This window comes from Cyprinus carpio, chromosome A17 (assembly GCF_018340385.1).
Source record: "Cyprinus carpio isolate SPL01 chromosome A17, ASM1834038v1, whole genome shotgun sequence".
NCBI lineage: Eukaryota > Metazoa > Chordata > Actinopteri > Cypriniformes > Cyprinidae > Cyprinus > Cyprinus carpio.
In genome coordinates, this window is record NC_056588.1 from 21,095,083 (window position 1) to 21,114,538 (window position 19,456).

Below are 19,456 nucleotides of genomic sequence, written 5' to 3' on the forward strand. Positions count from 1 at the left end.
GATCATAATGAGTTCAATACAGAGAAAATTTGGCAGCTGTGCATATAGATTCAAGGTGGCGTATTTTTTACATGCAAAATATATATCAGAGGCAAAACTCACTTACATAAAATGACTTTAGAACACATCAACTAAAGGCAGCAGGACCAAGACTTACACATTAAAGGTCAATGTGAGAACTTACCTACAATGATGATAATCAGGTAAAGCATCTCTTCTGTTAACCTATTCCACTGTTTCACTACCTCCTGGGTGATGAAAAAGGCCACAGAAACCAATCAAAATCACCATAATCAATAACAAAAAGAATAAATAATGATTATTATTTCAATAATTTTAATTATTTATTTATTAAGCATGTATTGATCAGTTTTGGAGAAGCTGCTATGAAACTACATATTCCACTTGATCTCACTTCATCCTCTCTTACTCACCTGATCCTTTACTGGAGGAGTTGCCATTTAAAAAACATCGAAAAGTTCAAATCTCAAAAGAACAAGCATGAGGAAATGATTGGGGTCCATTTTGGAAGCAGCAATCTGTGGTTGGTCAGAAAATGTCATTAAAGTATTTGATAATTTTGCAATTATCTAATTTATTTTATATTATTATTTTTATATTTCATATACATTTATGATTTTAAGGACATACCTGCAACATGGATAAAAAATAATCCTTATCAAACATTTCATCCCTGCATTTAAGATCCTGATAGTAATACACCTAACAGAGGCAAATATCAGCAAAAAAAGTTAGAATATGTTCATGATGCAACACAACATGGATATTTGTGCATTTTAATTCTGTAACACAGTTGTTTTTTTTTTCTTCCTTTTCACCCCTCCAATATACAATACATACGTTCATACATTCTTTCACAAAAGAAATAACATTTTCCACCGATAACCATTAAAAGCAAATTTCTTGCCACATACAGTTGTTACAAGATGTTAAAATGAAATAATGGATGAGTTTGAAATATCAGTTGATGATCCAACAGTTTTTATTTGGAGACTTTTAGATGTTTAGATTCACATTCAGAAGATTATTGTATTTACAAATATCTTTCCTTTCGTGTTTAAGTGTTTTTTTTTTTTTTACAAATTGTAAAAACTATGGAATTGGTGTTGCTCTCACCTGGCTGACGAGTGACAGGCCGTTTCTTGCGCCACATGTCAGCACACACCTGAGCCGCCAGCACAACACAGCGCAGAGGCTGCTCCGCCAGCTCGGTGAAGTTCAGCTGCAACTGAAAACACATTAAATACACACCTGTAACCCACAGTGCTGGACATTCACACGCTACAGCTTCATTTTACTAATTAATGATATACTCACAGTATCCACAAAGTCAGGGAGGTATTGGATTGCTCCAGTCTGGCACAACGCACATATAAAACCTGAGATCAGATACAGACTCGGTTTAAATAACAGAATACAGAGTATTGCAGTGACCACCCCCCACAGCTGTAGTGCATGTATGTTATTCTTTGGAAGAAAATAACTTATGAAATTATTGCATTTCAGAGGCAAATTAATTTTTTGCTGTAGTTCTAATTTTATACATTAGTGTGTGAACATAGTGAACAAATATTTGGGTTAATGAGGGGGGTCAAGGGTGAACAAATGCTTGCTGACCATGTTCAATTTTGAAAAAAAAGAGAAGAAGAAAAAATGTGTTGAAAAAAGTAAATCTTCTTTTTCATATTACAATGTATCATGTCATTTTAAAACGTCACCAGCTAGAAAACCTCATATCTAATGCTATTCTGATACAGAAATTCAGCAATTCTGCTAACCGGCCAGGAGTCTGGAGATGGGCAAGGATGGATGGCGACGGGCTCCTGAGGAGACTTTATCGGCATCGCGTGCGTGGAGGAGGATCTGCTTGCACACTGTAGCTGTCTGTTGGCTCACTGCGGAAGGGGTTGGGTGCAAGACATTAGAGCTCTGTGACCCACTACCTGAAAGAAGCTAACAACAGAACCCTCTCCTGTGGGGTAAATAAACACAACACACGAAAAAAACACGTCTCTAAACAGTTTGTACATTTGTCCAAGTCATTCATTAACCAGTGGATATTACACAGATCTCGTAAAATCTAATCAGTCAAGAAACATTAATGGCTTTAAGGTAGCTGTGGGTATTTCAGGCTTTGTCTAAACATACACCGAGACATTCAGGTGAACCTGCTAAAAAGCCTAATACATAAATGTTATTTAAAACGAGACCCATACACTCATTGTCATGTCAGGAAACACGACATGATTGTCTAGTTTTTTTTTTAATAAAATTTGTTATAAGATGTGATTCAAGTTTCCTTTCTCTTTGGAGTGGTATCACGCTGTTCGGTGAATAGATAAAATCGCTAACTAAAACGGTGCACTAAAATAATAAAGGGCGTCTAAACCAAAAGAAATAGTCTTTATAAAAAGTTAAAGACGGGTCAAAGCCCTTCCTTAAAAAGCCTCCTCGTTTAAACCCGCCCCCAATGTCTATGTCACGTGTGTGGGGAAGATTTGCATAACGCAACCCAAATGTTCACGCAACGAAAGACAGGCGTAACTTTTATTCTCGCTGTCGTATTGTTGCTGCCTCTCCCACCATGTCGTGTGGAGATGCTGTGTTTCATTGTGCAAGTGAAAACTTCTGTTTGGTCTTCCGCAAAGCGGGAAACAACTAGAAATCAGTGATTAAGTTGTATTCACAACACTGTTCCAGACCAGTTCAAACCAAAGATTCGTTGTGTGTGCACCCGCATTTAACGGAGGACTTTTTCCTGAAACCTACCGCTAATTTGTGTTCGTCAGGCCTCGTCGGACTCACTACCCACCAGTGTAAGTACGTTTTCCTTATTTCAGAAGCGATTTTGCCACTGATGATTCAAAACACGCGTTGTGAGCCTAGTGTTAGTAGCACTTGGTGTTTGTCGTTTCTCTGAAAACAAATGCAGACATGGTTTTATGTTTACACGGCGTGATACGCAACACAAATAATCCGTATTATGTCCACTGGATGCAACAAATGCATCGTTGTATGGCTTTTATCTGGTTTTGTGTCTTGCGCTGGGAAGGACACGGCATCACAGTATGGTAAGAGGCGTAACATTTCCGTAACATGTTAGGAATTGGCAATCACAAACGCACTGGATAGATGGCCATCAGGAGCACATCTCGCTTTTCGAAACAATTAAGCTTTGTAAAAATCAGCACGTTACACAAAGGTGGTGCATAGAGGAGCAACAATAATGTACAGTATGTGGAAAATAATGTGTTTTTGAACCTTAAACACATAAACACATTGCATTACACCAAATACACGAAATCATGTTATTTTTGCAAGCATATGACCCTTTATTTGTTGGCAATCCATTGGGGAAACAAATGACTAATTATAATGACTTTACTGTCTTTTTACGCATTTACGCCACGTAAACATTAAAACCATGTCTGCATTTGTGATCAGAGAAAACGACAAACAACCAGAGCTACTCTACATGCTCAAAACTTGCATTTGAATCCTCAGTGTCAATTCTTAAATATGAAAAACATACTACAGGCTGTGCGTGCAAAAAGCGCCAGACTGTCCTTGCCAAGTTAGAATTGCCCCACTTTATAGAAACCTTGTCCTCTCCCAGGTTCAGAAAACAGTCCTCCATAAAATGTGCTGCACACATTCAAATATTTGGGTTGAACTTTAGGCTTCTGGACCATAATTCAAATCAAGTGTTGTAAATACAACTTAACCACTGATACCAGATTTTACCCATACATTGATTATTAGCGCTATGTGTCCTCTTTGGAAGGCCAGACAAAGTAGTTTCGGCTTTCGACAATGAACAACAGCTTCTCCATGACATGGTGGCAGCAATAATTACTACAGCGAGTTACGCCTTCTTTCTTTGGCATGAACATTTAGGCGGTGTTATACAAATCTTCCCACAACAGTGACGTAGACATTTGGGGGCGTGTTTAAACTAGGGCTGTGCGATATGGACAAAAAAAAACCTATCACGATTTTTTTATCAATTTTGCGATTTCGATTTTAATCACATTTTGAACACACACAGACAGCTTTACAGTCATAAATGCCTTCAGTATAAATTTGAACATATTTCCAAAAGAAACCAATGAGAGCTTTATCAAAAAGTTGTAACATGCCTCTAGAACCGGACATAAGTCAAAATAATTCACTAAGCAAAGGTGTTACAAAATGTCTAGACATATGGAAAAAAAAAAAAAAATAAAAAAAATAAAAAAAAAATAAATAAATAATCTGTGTCCATGGCATATATATATATATATATATATATCTATATTAATATATATTTTATTTTTTTTTTTTTTTTTTTTTTTTGCCATGCATTGGGTTTATAGAGCTCATTGGTGCGCGGTGCCTCAGGTGCTGAAATATATTTATTGCCCAAGGTTCACACGTACTCTGTTTGCAGTGCGTATACAGTATATGTATGCGGTTTCAGAAGCAGCAGACTGAGAGCGCGTTATTGTAACGCGAAAGCACATTAAAATAATGCGCGAGCGCGAATCTGTCCGCTCACACGCAGATTTCCTTTGCTTTGTCACAAAACCAGACACGCGTGCTCAGATACACGCTGCCCTCATCCGAAGAAGAGAGTGCGCGCACTTAAAACATGTCTCCTCTCACTCACTCAACTCAACTCTCTCTATGCTCATGCGCTAGATATTCATTCTTTTCACCACCTCTCTATTAATAACCTTTTTCTGTTCACATCTTTTACCGCGTGCAGTGTGAACGCTCTGATCCGTAAACATGGGCTCGGAAAAAATACGCATCACAGACAGAGTGTGAACCTGGAGATAGGCATATGCCCAGTCAGTTCTGTTCTCGCGCTCTACTTAATGCGCCTGGATGAGTCTTAACTTTTATAAAGAATATCACTTTGGGTTGGAGACTTCAGTCTTTGCAACTAAATGCACTATGCACTAAACAGCTAGTAAAACTCCAAAGAACAAAAATTAATTTTAAATTGCATCATATGACCCCTTTAAATAGTATTTAATAAATTATAAGTATATGAGTAAAGTGTGAGTTACCAGTTTGAATTGCAATGTAAAAATCTAGAAAGATTGATACAAAAATAATAATATATGCTTTTTTCTATCTGTCAAAAAAAAAAAAAAAAAAATCATAAAAAAGCTTCCACAAAAATATTTTAAAAACATTTTTAAACTGTTATAAGAAGAAATGTTTCTTGAGCATTGAATCAGCATATTAGAATATTTTCTGAAGATTCAAGTGACACTGAAGTCTGAAGTAAAGATGCTGAAAATTCAGCTTTGCCATCACAGGAAAGTTACAATTTTAAAATATATTCCGATTAAAAAAGATTAAAAAAATATTATTTTATTTTCTTTTGTAGTGTAGTTTATTTTTTTTATTCATTTTTTTTATTTATTTTTTTTTTTTTTTTTTGTTTAATATTTCATAATCGCCAATTTCACATGTATGTATTTAACCCCAAAAAGCAATATCTCTGACTAGCCATTACTCACATCAGAAGAGCACCAGTCCTGAAACATGGCGAGAATATGGCGTAGCTGCATCTGGAGGCTAAATCCTGCCTCCCACTCGGGCTCCACCTCAACATGCTGACCAAGCTGCCTCTTCACCTCCTCCATCCCCTGCCATCAAAGAAGGAGATTCAGTTAGGCTACAGATCAAACCAAATTAAAATCCTTTTGACAAGAGAAAGCATTACCTGCATACAACACAGGAAGCGAAGAAAAACATGTAAACCTTCAAGGAACTTCTCCCTCAACGTCTCAGTCCACACAGAGGGCTTACTGATTAAAATGTACCTGATAACATCAAAATAAATCCAATCTACATTGAGACGACTGATAAAAATAAACAGAGCTGTAGTTATTTTCCATAATTTAAGGGTTGTGTGTAGACCTGAGGTCATGGAAGATAACTTGAACCCGGAAGAACTTGTCGGGGTTGTGGCCCTGGAAGTGGAAGCGTTGGTTGCTGTCCAGATGTTCCCTCATCATATCCATTACAGTGTCTATAATGACCTTGATGACACTGCCCTCATCTATCAACTGCCTGGCCTGAGAAAAAAAGAACCTTCGCATCATTTACTTGTGTCATATCATTCCAATTTGTATGCACCTCTTTCTTTCATTGAAAATGAAAGGAAATATTATGATTAGTGTTCTTTTATATATTATGGCTATTTTTCATGCCATTGCAATGAATGGATGCTGACACTTTCAGGACACAAAAAGGATGATAAAGGTACATTAAAAACGAACACAAGAACAACATCAATCTGGCTCATGAATCAATAATTTACACCAGTTTTGTGAACTAGATGAACTGATTCATTTCATCATAACTGAGATCTTGATAGCCACAGTTCATATTTACTTTTTATATATATGGAAAAATTTACTTTTATTATATTGGAAAAAAGACCTTTCTTTTTAAATAATCTTTTATGCTCCACTGAAAGAAAGTCATATAGAGTTGACATGACAAATGATGACAGAACTTTCCCTTTTGGAGGTTGGTGATTAGGACACTTTAAATAATCAAGACCAAGTACAAGTAGCTACAGTACAGTAAAGTCAACTGTAATGTATGCTACAAAATATATAAAAGCACAAATGCTTTAAGGTACAAAAATTGTCCTGTTCCAAAATGTGCCAGAATTCAGTTCATAACATATAAAGTATGTGCTGCATTCTCACATGCTGAATGCTGACACATACAACATTTCTTGTAATTACTTGTAATACAAGTTTGAAAAGGAAGTGGTTTTTTTTGTTTGTTTGTTTGTTTCAAAAAGGGAACTATAATTAAAGGGAAAGTATTTTAGTTGAGAATTCCTTAACCTTTAGTTAAGGTTCAGTTAGAGATTATAAAAGATACAGAAAGATGCTAGATTTTACAGAAACATTCTTGACGACATTTCTGCAAGCTGTTCATCATACCAAAGTGGGAACAGTGAAGATTTGCACAGACAAGGCTGTGATTGAGATGTTCCTTTGATGGTCATCACTGATAAAGTCTTCCTGAAGTTGCTTGTAGTGCTGAAACGAGACAGAGGTAATCTCAGCTGATTGTACTCAGTCTAAGCATGTAACAACATCAAATAATACTCGAACATTAAAATGATACATATGTGAAATGATATGCAGCTGTGAAATTATACCTCTGTGAATTTCATGGCAAACTGCCTCTTGTATTCTGTGTCCATGAGTAAACTACTGAAAATTAACTCGTGCACAACCTTGCGGGCTCCTGTGGGAGTTACAGGAAACCAGGTTTAGATACAGCACTAAGAATATCTTACCGGATTTGAAATGTCTGCAGGGTATTAAAAGTGCATCATTTAATGATAGAGGTTGAAGGATTGACCTTTATAAAGTTTGGCGTCGTGCAGCATGAGTCGACTGATCAGGCAGGGGTTATTGTCGTCAGCGGCTGGCTCCAAAGCCACCTGACAGAACACCTCCCTGAGGCCAACTACAGAACCAATGACAAGGACAAAACATTGTGTTGACAGTTTTACATTTTACACAGTTTTACACTGTGGGGCAAGTGTAGAGTATATGTATTTTTGTTTATAGTAATTTTTAAATTAATTTATATACAATAATGTTTTTATTTTACGATTTTATAAATGATAAAATATAAACTATTGTTCTTATTATTTATAGGCATAAAATGTATTACTGATAACAATTAAAATAATAAAATAAACATTTAAAAAAAAAAAAAAAAAAAGAATTATTTTCTTTTACTATTTTAGTATGGTCATTAAATAAACTATTGTTTTAAAAAAATAAAAACGTTTCACCAGTTCTCGGTTCACTTTCTGCTCCTAATCATCTACCTGAGTAGCCAATGATCTTTTGGAACCATGCGCCAAGTCTGAGGGCGAAGGTCTGATGAGCCATTATAGCAGTGTGAAGAATCTCCACCCGCAAAGGTTTCTGGATAATGTGCTCCGAGTTACGCTGCAGAGGTCATACAAAGATGGTTAAATAAGTCATCTACATGCACCCTGCATAAAGCATAAAAAAATATGTGTGTTTGAAAAGTGCACCAAGTATGCTTACCCTGATATTGTCCTTGGCTTGCTGGCAGGATCTGAGAGTTACCTCTCTTCACTGCTTTCCGCCCCTGAAACCATAGTAACACAAGGAATGAAAAGTCTATACATTGACCATGTAAGATTATGCGGAAAGGTGATGCTCAGAATACTTACTTCTTTGTCAATAAGTGCAGTGTAGATCTGGGCCTGATTCTGGTCACAGGCATCGCGCGCGCTGAAGTGTGTAGATGACGTGGTCATATGAGTGATGTTCATCGTTGTAGAGCACACAGAAGTAGGTGTCTTCCTTCACTCTAAAAACAACATTAAACAACGTTAATCTATTTTGGACTTTCCAGCTGGCAGGTTTAGTAACTGCAGATCTCACTTTGGCTTCAGCTCCTCTGATAGTTCATTGGTATCTTCCCAAACCAGCATGTCTGTTGTGTACCGCAGCAGCAGGTGGAATAGCGTCTGAGCCCTTTCCCGAAGGCCTGGATCCATCACACACTCATCCTATGATACACACAACAGCAAATGACACAGTCACAGAGTCACTTAGTTTTTAGCTGTTCACAGAATTTAACTTGAAAAAAAAAAAATCAATTTATTAATTCACCCAAAAAGGAGATATTTAATGAAATGTCCAGGCTGCTCGTTTCCATATAATGAAAGTAAATGGGGACTGGAGCTGTTAAGCACCGAAACTGATGGTGGTAATAATAATAATAATAATAATAATAATAATAATAATAATAATAATAATAATAATAATAACACCAATACTACTAGTGCTCAAACGATATATCGGCCGATATTTGCCATTTTTCAAATATCGGCTTGGCCGATAAGTTTTTCTGCTTGGCTGATGTGTTCGAGGCGGGACTTTTATTTTGACGGCGTGCCAGACTTTTATTTTGAGCGCACAGTGCTTACATTCTCCTTGTTTGCTGTCGTTGTTAACAGTTTTGTCTAATACAGATAGAAGTCTGTCTAATAATAATCTAATAAATGTGGAATATATTGTACATGTCACATGTACTACTTTTATATATATCTTATAATACCTTTATTTTTGTTATAGAGCTAGACAGCTCCAGTCCCCATTCACTTTCACTATATGGTTAAGGTCTTATTGGATATTCTGTTAAAAATCGCCTTTTTGTGTTCCACAGAAGAAGAAAAAAATAATGTAACACTTTATTACACTGTAACAATGGCACCGGAAAATAAAGTGTAACCAAAAATAAAAGTCAAAAGGGGCTGAAACAACAAATGATGTAAGGATTATAAAGGAGTAATTAATTCCCAAAATGAAAATTCTTTAAATGGCTTTTTTATTATTAGTATTATTTTAGGGATAGCAGGCTTGCATAGAGAAGATCACAAAAACACATGAACTCACTGCTGTTTATTCTCATACGTATATTTGCCTGTTATCTGGCAGGAATTCAAGCTCCCAAAGGTCTACTGCAGTAACTTTTTAAATATCCTCTACTCCACCAGAAGATCATGATCTGTAACATCTCCTAAAATGCAGTCACGCCAAAAATAGTAACTAGCTACCGAAAGAGCTCACAGCTCAGAGAATTTGACTGAACAAGCACCAAACAACCATAACAAAACACACAACACGACAGGCCCTTTGAGCAGGATATGATGCTTGCTGATTTGGTTTAAATGTCCATCTGTCGTGTTCATTTTGTGTATGTTTAGATCTTGCCAGAGGGTGTCAAACACAAAAAGGCACCTGCTGTTTTCCAACAAAGTGGCCATGAGTGAGTGTGGATCTGGAGCCTGATCTTATCATGGTGGATCTATTGAGTTATCAGTTACCATCTGCATCGCAGGCCAAAATGTAGGCATACAGCAAGAAATCAGTCATGAATACATACAGCTGATAACATACATCCTTGCTTTTTATGGAACACTGGGATTTAGATGAATTATTATGCCATTAAGCACAAAAATTCTACAAGTGATAGTCTTTCACTTTCATTCTAATTATTTAAATTCATTTCCTTGTACAATAAACCCTCTGACTAAAGGCTTTTTACTTTTTCTTCTACTCGCTGATTTTATTCCAGCTGGTTTTGCATCACAGTCACTTTCCCACACACTTGTTTTCCCACAGAAGGAGGGTTTGGGTTAGCAAATGCACGGACAGAACGGCTCCTCTGACCCCAAGGCAGGAAGTTAGTTCAACAATAGTGTTCATGGAAAAAAAATCAACATCGATAAGATTCCAGAAAATAAACTGTACCGTTTCCATAGTAACTGAAGTGCCAGGGTCATGTTGGGAGCAGCAGGGTCCAGTCTTCCAGGCCTCCAAGTCTCCACAGTCGCAGAAACCTCCTCCTGCTGAGGCATGCATCTGCAGTCGCAATGGAGATAATTATAATTTGGAAATAATAATAATAAATAATTATTATATAATAATACAAATAATAAGACTTGTGATGGAGGTAATTTAAAATAAATTTAATAAAAAAAAAAAAATTAAATAAAAACTTGTAGAGAGAACAGGGTTGAGATTTGGGGGGAAAATAATAATTAAAATAATAATAATAATTAATATTAGTACGAGTGCATGTACCTTGTAGCGATGACTTTTGTGCACACTCTTCTGGAAGCATTCTATGCAAAGTACACAGGTGGGATCTATTGCACAATCCCTGGAAATACATATAAAGACACATCAAAACAAGCTTGATAGTGTCAGAGGCAACCTATGCATCTACACCTATACAACTAACAGAGCTCCTTATGAATTCAGCATAAGAGCTTCATAGAAGTATGGTTTTGAATGTGCTGATATAGACTTGTAGTCGATTTAAAAAAAAAAAAAAAAAAAAAAGGATTGCCTAAATAAATAAATCAAATAAGATTTGGACCTAAATGATCAAACTTTTAAATTTTAATAATATTTATTTATTTGTTTATACATTCATTCATGCATTTATTTATTTGTTTGTTTTACCATATACTTTTGAATAAACAAAATGTGCATTCTCAATTGACAAGGCTGTCAATGAACAATGTGCAATGAGATGCTGGCTTATCAATCAGTCTAGCTGATGTGCTCTTTAGAAACTTGTATAGGAGTTGATGGTGACTGCATATATTATCAAAGGGGCTCAGGTCTAACCTGCAGGAGTAGACCGTCTCGCCCTCTTTAAAGACACGTCCACACTGCTGAGCTGATGAGCTGCCGCTGTATTGCTGTAGCTTCTCCAGCCCGACACTGGGGTCCTCCCCAAAAATGAAGCATTCCAGAGGATACAGGAGGCGTTCCTCAACCTTTTGCTCCTCCTCCCCTTGTTGTGGCTCCGCCTCCAGGCAGTAAATAAGGGGGACCTGCTCCCCCAAATAGCTGAGTATGGCAGCCTCTCTGTTTGAAGCCTCCTGCCATTTCTGGGGGCAAAAAAGAAAGAGCATGAATTATATAACACACTAACCAAATACATTAAAGGGTCATATGAAATATGGAATCATTTTTGTAATTTTGTTTACTTTCAGTGCTTTTAAGGTGCTTTTTGTTTGTAAGAAAACTTTAGTTCCCGTTCATTGCAACTGCACTGAAATGATAAACTAGTAACCTAATCAAAATTGATTTTTTTTTTGTTTTGTTTTCCATGAAGCAGCCAATAAAAATTAAATAATCATACACATTTTGAACCCTGCATTTCAAGATCAAACCTGGCAACTACTCTGAAGATTTATTTATTTATTGGAAACAATTAGACTCCTGCATGCTGAGCCTGATCTTTTCAGTGATTGCTACCCCTCCAATTCCTTTTATTTTGTGAAAATTTTGATTACTGTTAAGGGGGGGGGGGAAATATATATATATATATATATATATATATATATATATATATATATATATATATATATATATATATATATAATAAATTACTATTATTTTTTGTTATATTTTTTTAAACCTTACATTCATAATTTAATATTAATATAGCATTTTAAGATATATTATATTATTATTTTATTAAAAGAATTAATAAGTGGGCAACTATTATGCATGTAAATTTTGGTGGTTAAACATTAATATACACAAATGCCAAATCACTGTGAAAAACATGATATGTTTGGTCAATATTCAGGATCTTCTAAGCATCTAAAAACATTTCAGCCTCCTACTACTGAAGCTATTAGAGTCTTTTATGTTTGTCGATGCACAAAATAAATGTACACTAAGTGCAATGTAATGATTTGCATTAATCAAACCAAGAAATTTCAGAGCTTCTTAATGCACAGAGAAACCATCTAAATAAATGGCCTTTGACACCATAGCCAGCATAACTGATACCATGGTGCATACCTGTTCATGCCAATAAATAGATGGACATACATTTCACCATCACTATCAGATTTCACTTCAGAGAGAGGTGGAGAACTATTTTAAGGATGAAAAGTCATGAGGAATACATCTTCATCCCTGTGATGTCTCTGAAAATGCAAATCTAGCACTAATACTAGCGTTTCAAATCTTGCTCATCTTTCACAATCAAACTTTTCTAAAATTGTAAGATGTAAAATGAAGAAAGAAAAAAAAGAAGCATAAATAATTAATGGTTAAAAACAACATTTGGTTATACAAGACTACATTCTATAATAGCTCATAAATAAATATATACTGCCTATTCTGAATCTATATACTTAAAATACATGTACAAAGAGGCTGCATTAAAAGGTGAAAGAAAAAAAATGCATAAAGCGAACATCTGGTGAAATGTTGAGTCTCTCAAAGAGGCAATGAAAAAGAAAATGAAAGATGGACGATTTTGCAGTTTCCGTAAACAAACCCAACTTTCAAAAGCATCAGCTCGAAAACATCCATTAAAAAATGGTTTTATCTGCAGTAACTTTGAAGAAAACACAGCGTACTTACTTTAAATGCTATAAAATGCGCGATGATGTAGAATTAAAAGCAGTTAAAGCGGTGTTAAATCTGCTCGTGTTTACATGTCAGATGTTAACAATCATGTAAACATGTAGAATCTTACCAATGTGTTCATCATTAAATCGTAGATTACATAGAATTGAAAGGACTACCACGCATGTTCTGCATAAACCTTCCCCTGCTTAAATCATAATATATTGCATGCGCATATGTATGCGACCGTGACATGCGACTGACACACGACTGAATTTATCTGTGAAGTGGTTAAAAGCCAAATAATTACCGTGCTTAACTGTACACCATTCTGCGACTCCGCCATGATCCAAATGCCGTAAAGCGTCACTACAGCAACACAACTAGGACGGATTTTGCAACAGTTTAAAAGTCTTTTAGATGGATTGAAATTAATGAAATTACAGATTGTCGGCAAATTGTAAAAGCATTTGCATAGACATAAACATTACATAACACAATAAGTAAAAGGCTATAAGAGGACGTGAGTTATAGCCAATTATATAAAACCAAATAAAGTTTTAAGTTACTGAATCGAGGACCTTTCATCATTTGAATCTTTCTTTAAATACCGTCAGCAGTTCGGGAATTTATTCGGGAAGTAATGGACAAAAGAGCAGCAATTACATCACTTCAACTACTAATACGGAAACAATATTAACTAAGATTAAATAAGTAATAGCGAATTGAGGAGCGAGAGAGAGAGAGAGAGAGAGAGAGAGAGAGAGAGAGAGAGAGAGAGAGAGAGAGAGAGAGTTCCTTATCAACTGAGATTAACTTTGTTAACTTTCAATTTATAAATAATTAATAATCACGTTTTAGACGTGAGCATTTTTTCCCACTTTAAAATGAGCAAGTTAGTTCCTGAAGAGTAACAGTGACGAGGGAAGCTGTGATTTATAATTTTATTTTTAAATCTAAAACAATTTTTAGATTTATTTTTAGCCCTGCAGCGCCCTCTGGAGGAAAACCACTTTTTATTATTATGGTTTAATGAGAGACTGTCTTGTTCAGAACCCAGAGTGAACGCCACAGATACTGTAAATACGTGGTTCACTCCAACGTCAGTGACAGGGTCAAATAAATACGTAAATAAATAGCCTACATACTGCCACTCATAACAGTATTTACAGTAAGGGAGATGTTTCTACAACCCATGTAAATTAAAAAAAAAATAACGGCCGCAAATGAAGTCTCCCAAAGAAATGTAAAATCAAATTTTTATCACTCTGTAAATAATTACATTTTACTCAAACGTAGCTACTCTTTCCCCTCTGTGTCCTATCAAAGCATGTCACACACACCGCGTGCATGAACGCTTGTTCACCACTGTCACTTCCTTCACTGCAAGTGTGCAGCTGAGCGTGTGGTAGCCTTTTACTGAGTCCTCTGGGATAAAAAAAAAGAGAGTTTGGGCTGATTTGACAATATGAACGGAGACTGATGACATGAACTGTTACATTGAGTAAAGTTTCCGCAATCATCTGGGATAAGAGGTAACTGTTTTATTCGATTGATTATGTACAGCATGGAGGTAGAATCAGAACTCACCACTTGAAGAGAAACGAGCTGTTGTTGAATGGAAATCAAACCGAAAACTGACCATGGTTTTATTATAGTAAAAGTGTAGTAACCATGTTTCTTTGGCAGAATGTCTACCATTTGTAACCACAGTTAGAGTAGCCTAGTAAAACCAAGGTTAATTTGTGGTTACCATGGTTTAACTATAGCCTATTAACCTATTTACCCTTTTCTTTCGTAAGGGAAACCGGTATTTAAGCGCACAGGTTTGTCATTATTAAAATTCTTTGAAAAAGAAAGAAAGAAAAAAAAAACAACTAATATTAACTAGTAATATACTCTTGTTATAGTATGATGAACTAATCTTTGTTAACGTTAGTTCCATTTACTAATGAACAGATACAACTTTAAAAAATTTGAAGTTAACAGATTACTTTTAAGATTAATAAATGCTTTAGAAGTATTTTTCATTGTTAGTTCATGTTAACAAATGGAAACTTACTGTAAAGTGTTACAAATATTACACTAAATGTATATAACAGTGCAGAATGTTTTTTATGAATGTCCATGTTTATGATTTTTGTGAAGAAATGGATGGACAAATGGAAAGTTTACATTTTGATTAAAATAAAATAAAAATAAAAATACACTCACACCAGTTTCCAGTCACACTGGTAGCCTAATAAAAGCTGTTTTATTTACCCGGGTGTGGGTGTGCCACATGGTGGTTGTCCTGTTTAGGTCAGGTGACTAGCTTATTCAGCTTAAACCTTATATTTAAAATTAAATCTAAAATTAATCCTGATGTGCACTTAATTGTGATGTTATTTCCATCTAAAAATGGTGAGTTAATTTATCCAACATAGTAAGACTAGGCTGTATGATGTTCTGAATGGTAGAAAATACCCATACCGTGTTTTGTAATATTTGACTTAGCTGTGGGAAGTAATCTGAGAGGAAATGAGAACAATATACAGTGGGTGTGAAAAATTGTTGGCCCCCTTCCTGATTTCTTTTTTTTTTTTTTTTTTTGCATGTTTGTCACAATTTAATGTTTCAGATAATCAAAAGAATGTAAATATTAGTCAAAGATAACACAAGTGAACACAACATGCAGTTTTTAAATGAAGGTTTTTATTATTAAGGGAAAACAAAATCCAAAACTACTGTACATGGCCCTGTGTGAAAAAGTGTTTGCCCCCCTGTTAAAACTGTGGTTTATCATACCGGAGTTCAATTTCTCTAGCCACACCCAGGCCTGATTACTGACACACCTGTTCACAATCAAGAAATCTCTTAAAGAGGACCTGCCTGACAAAGTCATGTAGACCAAAAGATCCTCAAAAGCTAGACATCATGCTGAGATCCAAAGAAATTCAGAAACAAATGAGAAAAAAAGTATTTGAGATCTATCAGTTTGGAAAAGGTTATAAAAACAATTCTAAAGCTTTGGGACTCCAGCAAACCTCAGTGAGAGCCATTATTCACAAATGGTAAAAACATGGAACAGTGGAGAACCTTCCCAGTAGTGCCCAGCCGACCAAACTTACCCCAAGTTCACAGTGAGGACTCATCCAAGAGGTCACAAAAGACCCCACAACAACATCCAAAGAACTGCAGGCATCACTTGCCTCAGTTAAGATCAGTGTTCATGACTCCACCATAAGAGACGGGGCAAAAATGGTCTGCATGGCAGAGTTCCAAGACGAAAACCGCTGCTGAGCAAAAAGAACAAAAAAAGGCACATCTCCGTTTTGCCAGAAAACATCTTGATGATCCTCAAGACTTTTGGGAAAATACTCTGTGGACTGATGAGACAAAAGTTTAACTTTTTGGAAGGTGTGTGTCCCATTACATCTGGCGTAAAAGTAACACTGCATTTCAGAAAAAGAACATCATACCAACAGTAAAATATGGTGGTGGCAGTGTGATGGTCTGGGGCTGTTTTTGCTGGAACCATGAATTCTGCTGTTTACCAAAAAATCCTGATGGAGAATATCCGGCCATCTGTTCGTGACCTCAAGCTGAAGCGAACTTGGGTTCTGTAGCAGGACAATGATCCAAAACACACCAGCAAGTCCACCTCTGAATGGCTGAAGAAAAACAAAATGAAGACTTTGGAGTGGCCTAGTTGAAATCTTGACCTGAATCCTATTGAGATACTGTTGCATGACCTTAAAAGGCGGTTAATGCTCGAAAACCCTCCAATGTGGATGAATTACAACAATTCTGCATAGATGAGTGGACCAAAATTCCTCCACAGCGCTGTAACAGACTCACTGCAAGTTATCGCAAACGCTTGATTGCAGTTGTTGCTGCTAAGGGTGGCCCAACCAGTTATTAGGTTTAGGGGGCAAACACTTTTTCACACAGGGCCATGTAGTTTTGGATTTTGTTTTCCCTTAATAACTAAAACCTTCATTTAAAAACTTCATGTTGTGTTCACTTGTTATCTTTGACTATTATTTACATTTTTGATGATCTGAAACATTAAAGTGTGACAAACATGCAAAAAAAATAAGAAATCAGGAAGGGGGCCAACACTTTTTCACACCACTGTACTTCTACAAATGTATTTAAAGTAGCACTTGAGGTTTTTGTGTTTCTAGTGCCATTAGCTTTGTTTTTGGTGTTCCTTTCTTTTCTTTTTTTTTCATATGAACCCTATGCTTTTTTAAAATGAAACACCGGTTTAACTGAATTATGTTTTTTTTTTTTTCTTTTTTTTTTTTTCCTGGGTTTTGTTTCAAGTTACCATTGACATTTAAAGTATAAAGTTCAGTAATCAGTACCACAAAAAGAGTTGTGAGTTGTGTTACGATGAAGAAAACCCACTCCCACTTGTGGTTCTCTACAGCACAGTCCTCACTTTAGGTCTGCCCACTAACCTGATCACAGTCTTCCTCACGTTCCTGGAAGTGTGTCAGAAGAACGTCCTAGGAATCTACCTCTTCAGCCTGTCAGTGTGTGACCTGATGTATCTTGGCACACTTCCACTCTGGGCCATTTACATCGACAGGGGTCACCGCTGGGAGTGGGGCTCTCTGTCCTGTAAGCTCATGGGGTACGTGTTCTTCAACAACATGTACATCAGTATCTTCTTGATGTGCTGCGTTTCCGCAGACCGTTTTGTCGCGGTGGTCTACGCCGTGGAGTCTCGAGGTCTGAGAAGGATGAGGCATGCCGTGATCATCACCGTTGGGATTGTGGTGGTCGTTGCTGTGGGACACGTGCCGGTTTTCACCATGACAGAGGGCGACTCTGAGAAAATGAAGGAGAAGCGGTGCTTTGAGCCAAGCGACCCCTCTGTCGTAGTGATGGGCCTCAACTATGCCCGCTTCTTAATCGGTTTCTTCATCCCACTGTGCATTTTAATAGTCACCAACTTGGCCATCATTGCTAAAGTTCAAGCTAGCACAGGTTTGAAGCCACAGGCCAAAATCAAAATACGTAACCTGGCCTTTGCAGTCATCTTGTTCTTTCTGGTCTGCTTCACGCCGTACCATGTGATCCTTTTGCTACGTGCCATCAATTTTCACTTTTCGAATGGGAAATGTGACTTTGAAAGAAGCATCTACACACCCTATACAATCGCTCTGGGTCTCTCTACCATCAACAGTGCCATTAACCCTGTGTTCTATGTGCTTAGCAGCAACAGTGTTCATAAGAGGATCCACAAAGGCCTGCAAAGGTTACGTAGCAGCTCGAGATCTTCTTTTGAATGATTTCTTTCGTTTTCTCAACTGGGACTTATTTTCCTTTATCTGTAGCCTGTAAAACATTTAAATGTTTTGAATTTAAATAGAAAATGCTTCTGTTATACTTGATTATTAAAATGAGTCTTCCAAACATTTGGAAAGCATTACTGGAACCCTATTTTCTAAATGCATGTTATTGTGCTTATGTTTACTTTTTTTTTTTTTTTTACCCTTGGAATTTTTAATCGAAATGTCATAATCTTCTAGTGAAACGAATTTCCCCTGGTGACACATGGCGGAATTCTTCAATAATTCCAGCTGCATAAATCCCCCTTCTTACAGTAGACTATAAGCTCACATTCAGATCTGCCTCCATTCAATCAACAACCAGATCTATGAACTAATTTAAGACTGCATTTTAAAATCACATTAGCAGAATTTAGGCAAAATTTCACTGGCCAAAAAGGTCCATTGTCTGTTGTCAGTACTGTAGATGTACTGTACGAAGCTCATCTCACACAGAGGCCACTCAAATCACGCAGCTTTCTGTTGCGAAATCTGCATTGAGAAAATTTTTCACCCTTACACAAAACTCTAGATTGCATGGATTGCTTTTGAAATGACTGAATGATTTTGCATGCAAAAATTCATAGAACAACAGTAAATTTGCCTGAAACTTTACCTACAGTGAAATGAAAACCTTTTTTTTTTTTTATACATGAAACAGGAAATTATGTAACAGAAAAAGACCCTTATGATGCGTCAAGATCTCTTGAAATGTAAGTTAATTGGATCTTTTTATTGAAGTGTAAAATGTAATGTGGTGCAACTTAAACATACTATTTATTACTTAATGGAATTAATGCAATTAATGCATGATATCCCCCCCCCCCAGGAGTACTATTTGCCATTTTATATTATATCTTAGCAAACTCCATGTGTAAAATCAGGAGACGTTATTGAGTTTGGTGTGAAATTTATGCAATAAGCCACAGACACGTATAGAGGAAATGGTTAGAGGTTAAACAAGGTGCAGATGTGTGAAAAAGGATGTCTTTCTGCTTGCAGTCTAGACATGTTCATATTTTGTGCCTGCATTAAGACACGTAGTTACATACTAAGGATTTCATATATATATATATATATATATATATTAGGATTTATATATATATATATATATATATATATAGTTTAAAGGGTAAGCTCACTGATTTTAAA

General features: G+C 36.2%; 1 protein-coding gene and 1 pseudogene across 1 annotated transcript; one reads left to right on the top strand and one right to left on the bottom strand.

The window, feature by feature from the left end:
* LOC109101928 overlaps nt 1–13,486 on the bottom strand; it is a 28,994-nt pseudogene extending 15,508 nt beyond the window's left edge.
* Nucleotides 13,487–16,041: 2,555 nt separating this feature from the next.
* On the top strand, nt 16,042–18,411 carry LOC122148241 (probable G-protein coupled receptor 132). The gene is made up of 2 exons (XM_042774576.1): nt 16,042–16,121; nt 17,323–18,411. Exons 1-2 carry the CDS (start codon nt 16,042–16,044, stop codon nt 18,263–18,265), a joined length of 1,023 nt encoding a protein of 340 aa, XP_042630510.1. The 3' UTR covers nt 18,266–18,411.
* The last annotated feature ends 1,045 nt before the right edge of the window (nt 18,412–19,456 follow it).

Bases quoted from the DNA above. Each gene is read 5' to 3' on its own strand.
- LOC122148241 (XM_042774576.1), top strand. From the start codon at position 16,042: ATGGAACAGTGGAGAACCTTCCCAGTAGTGCCCAGCCGACCAAACTTA. The intron at 16,122-17,322 runs GTCACAAAAGAC...TATAAAGTTCAG, and splicing joins AGTGAGGACTCATCCAAGAG to TAATCAGTACCACAAAAAGA.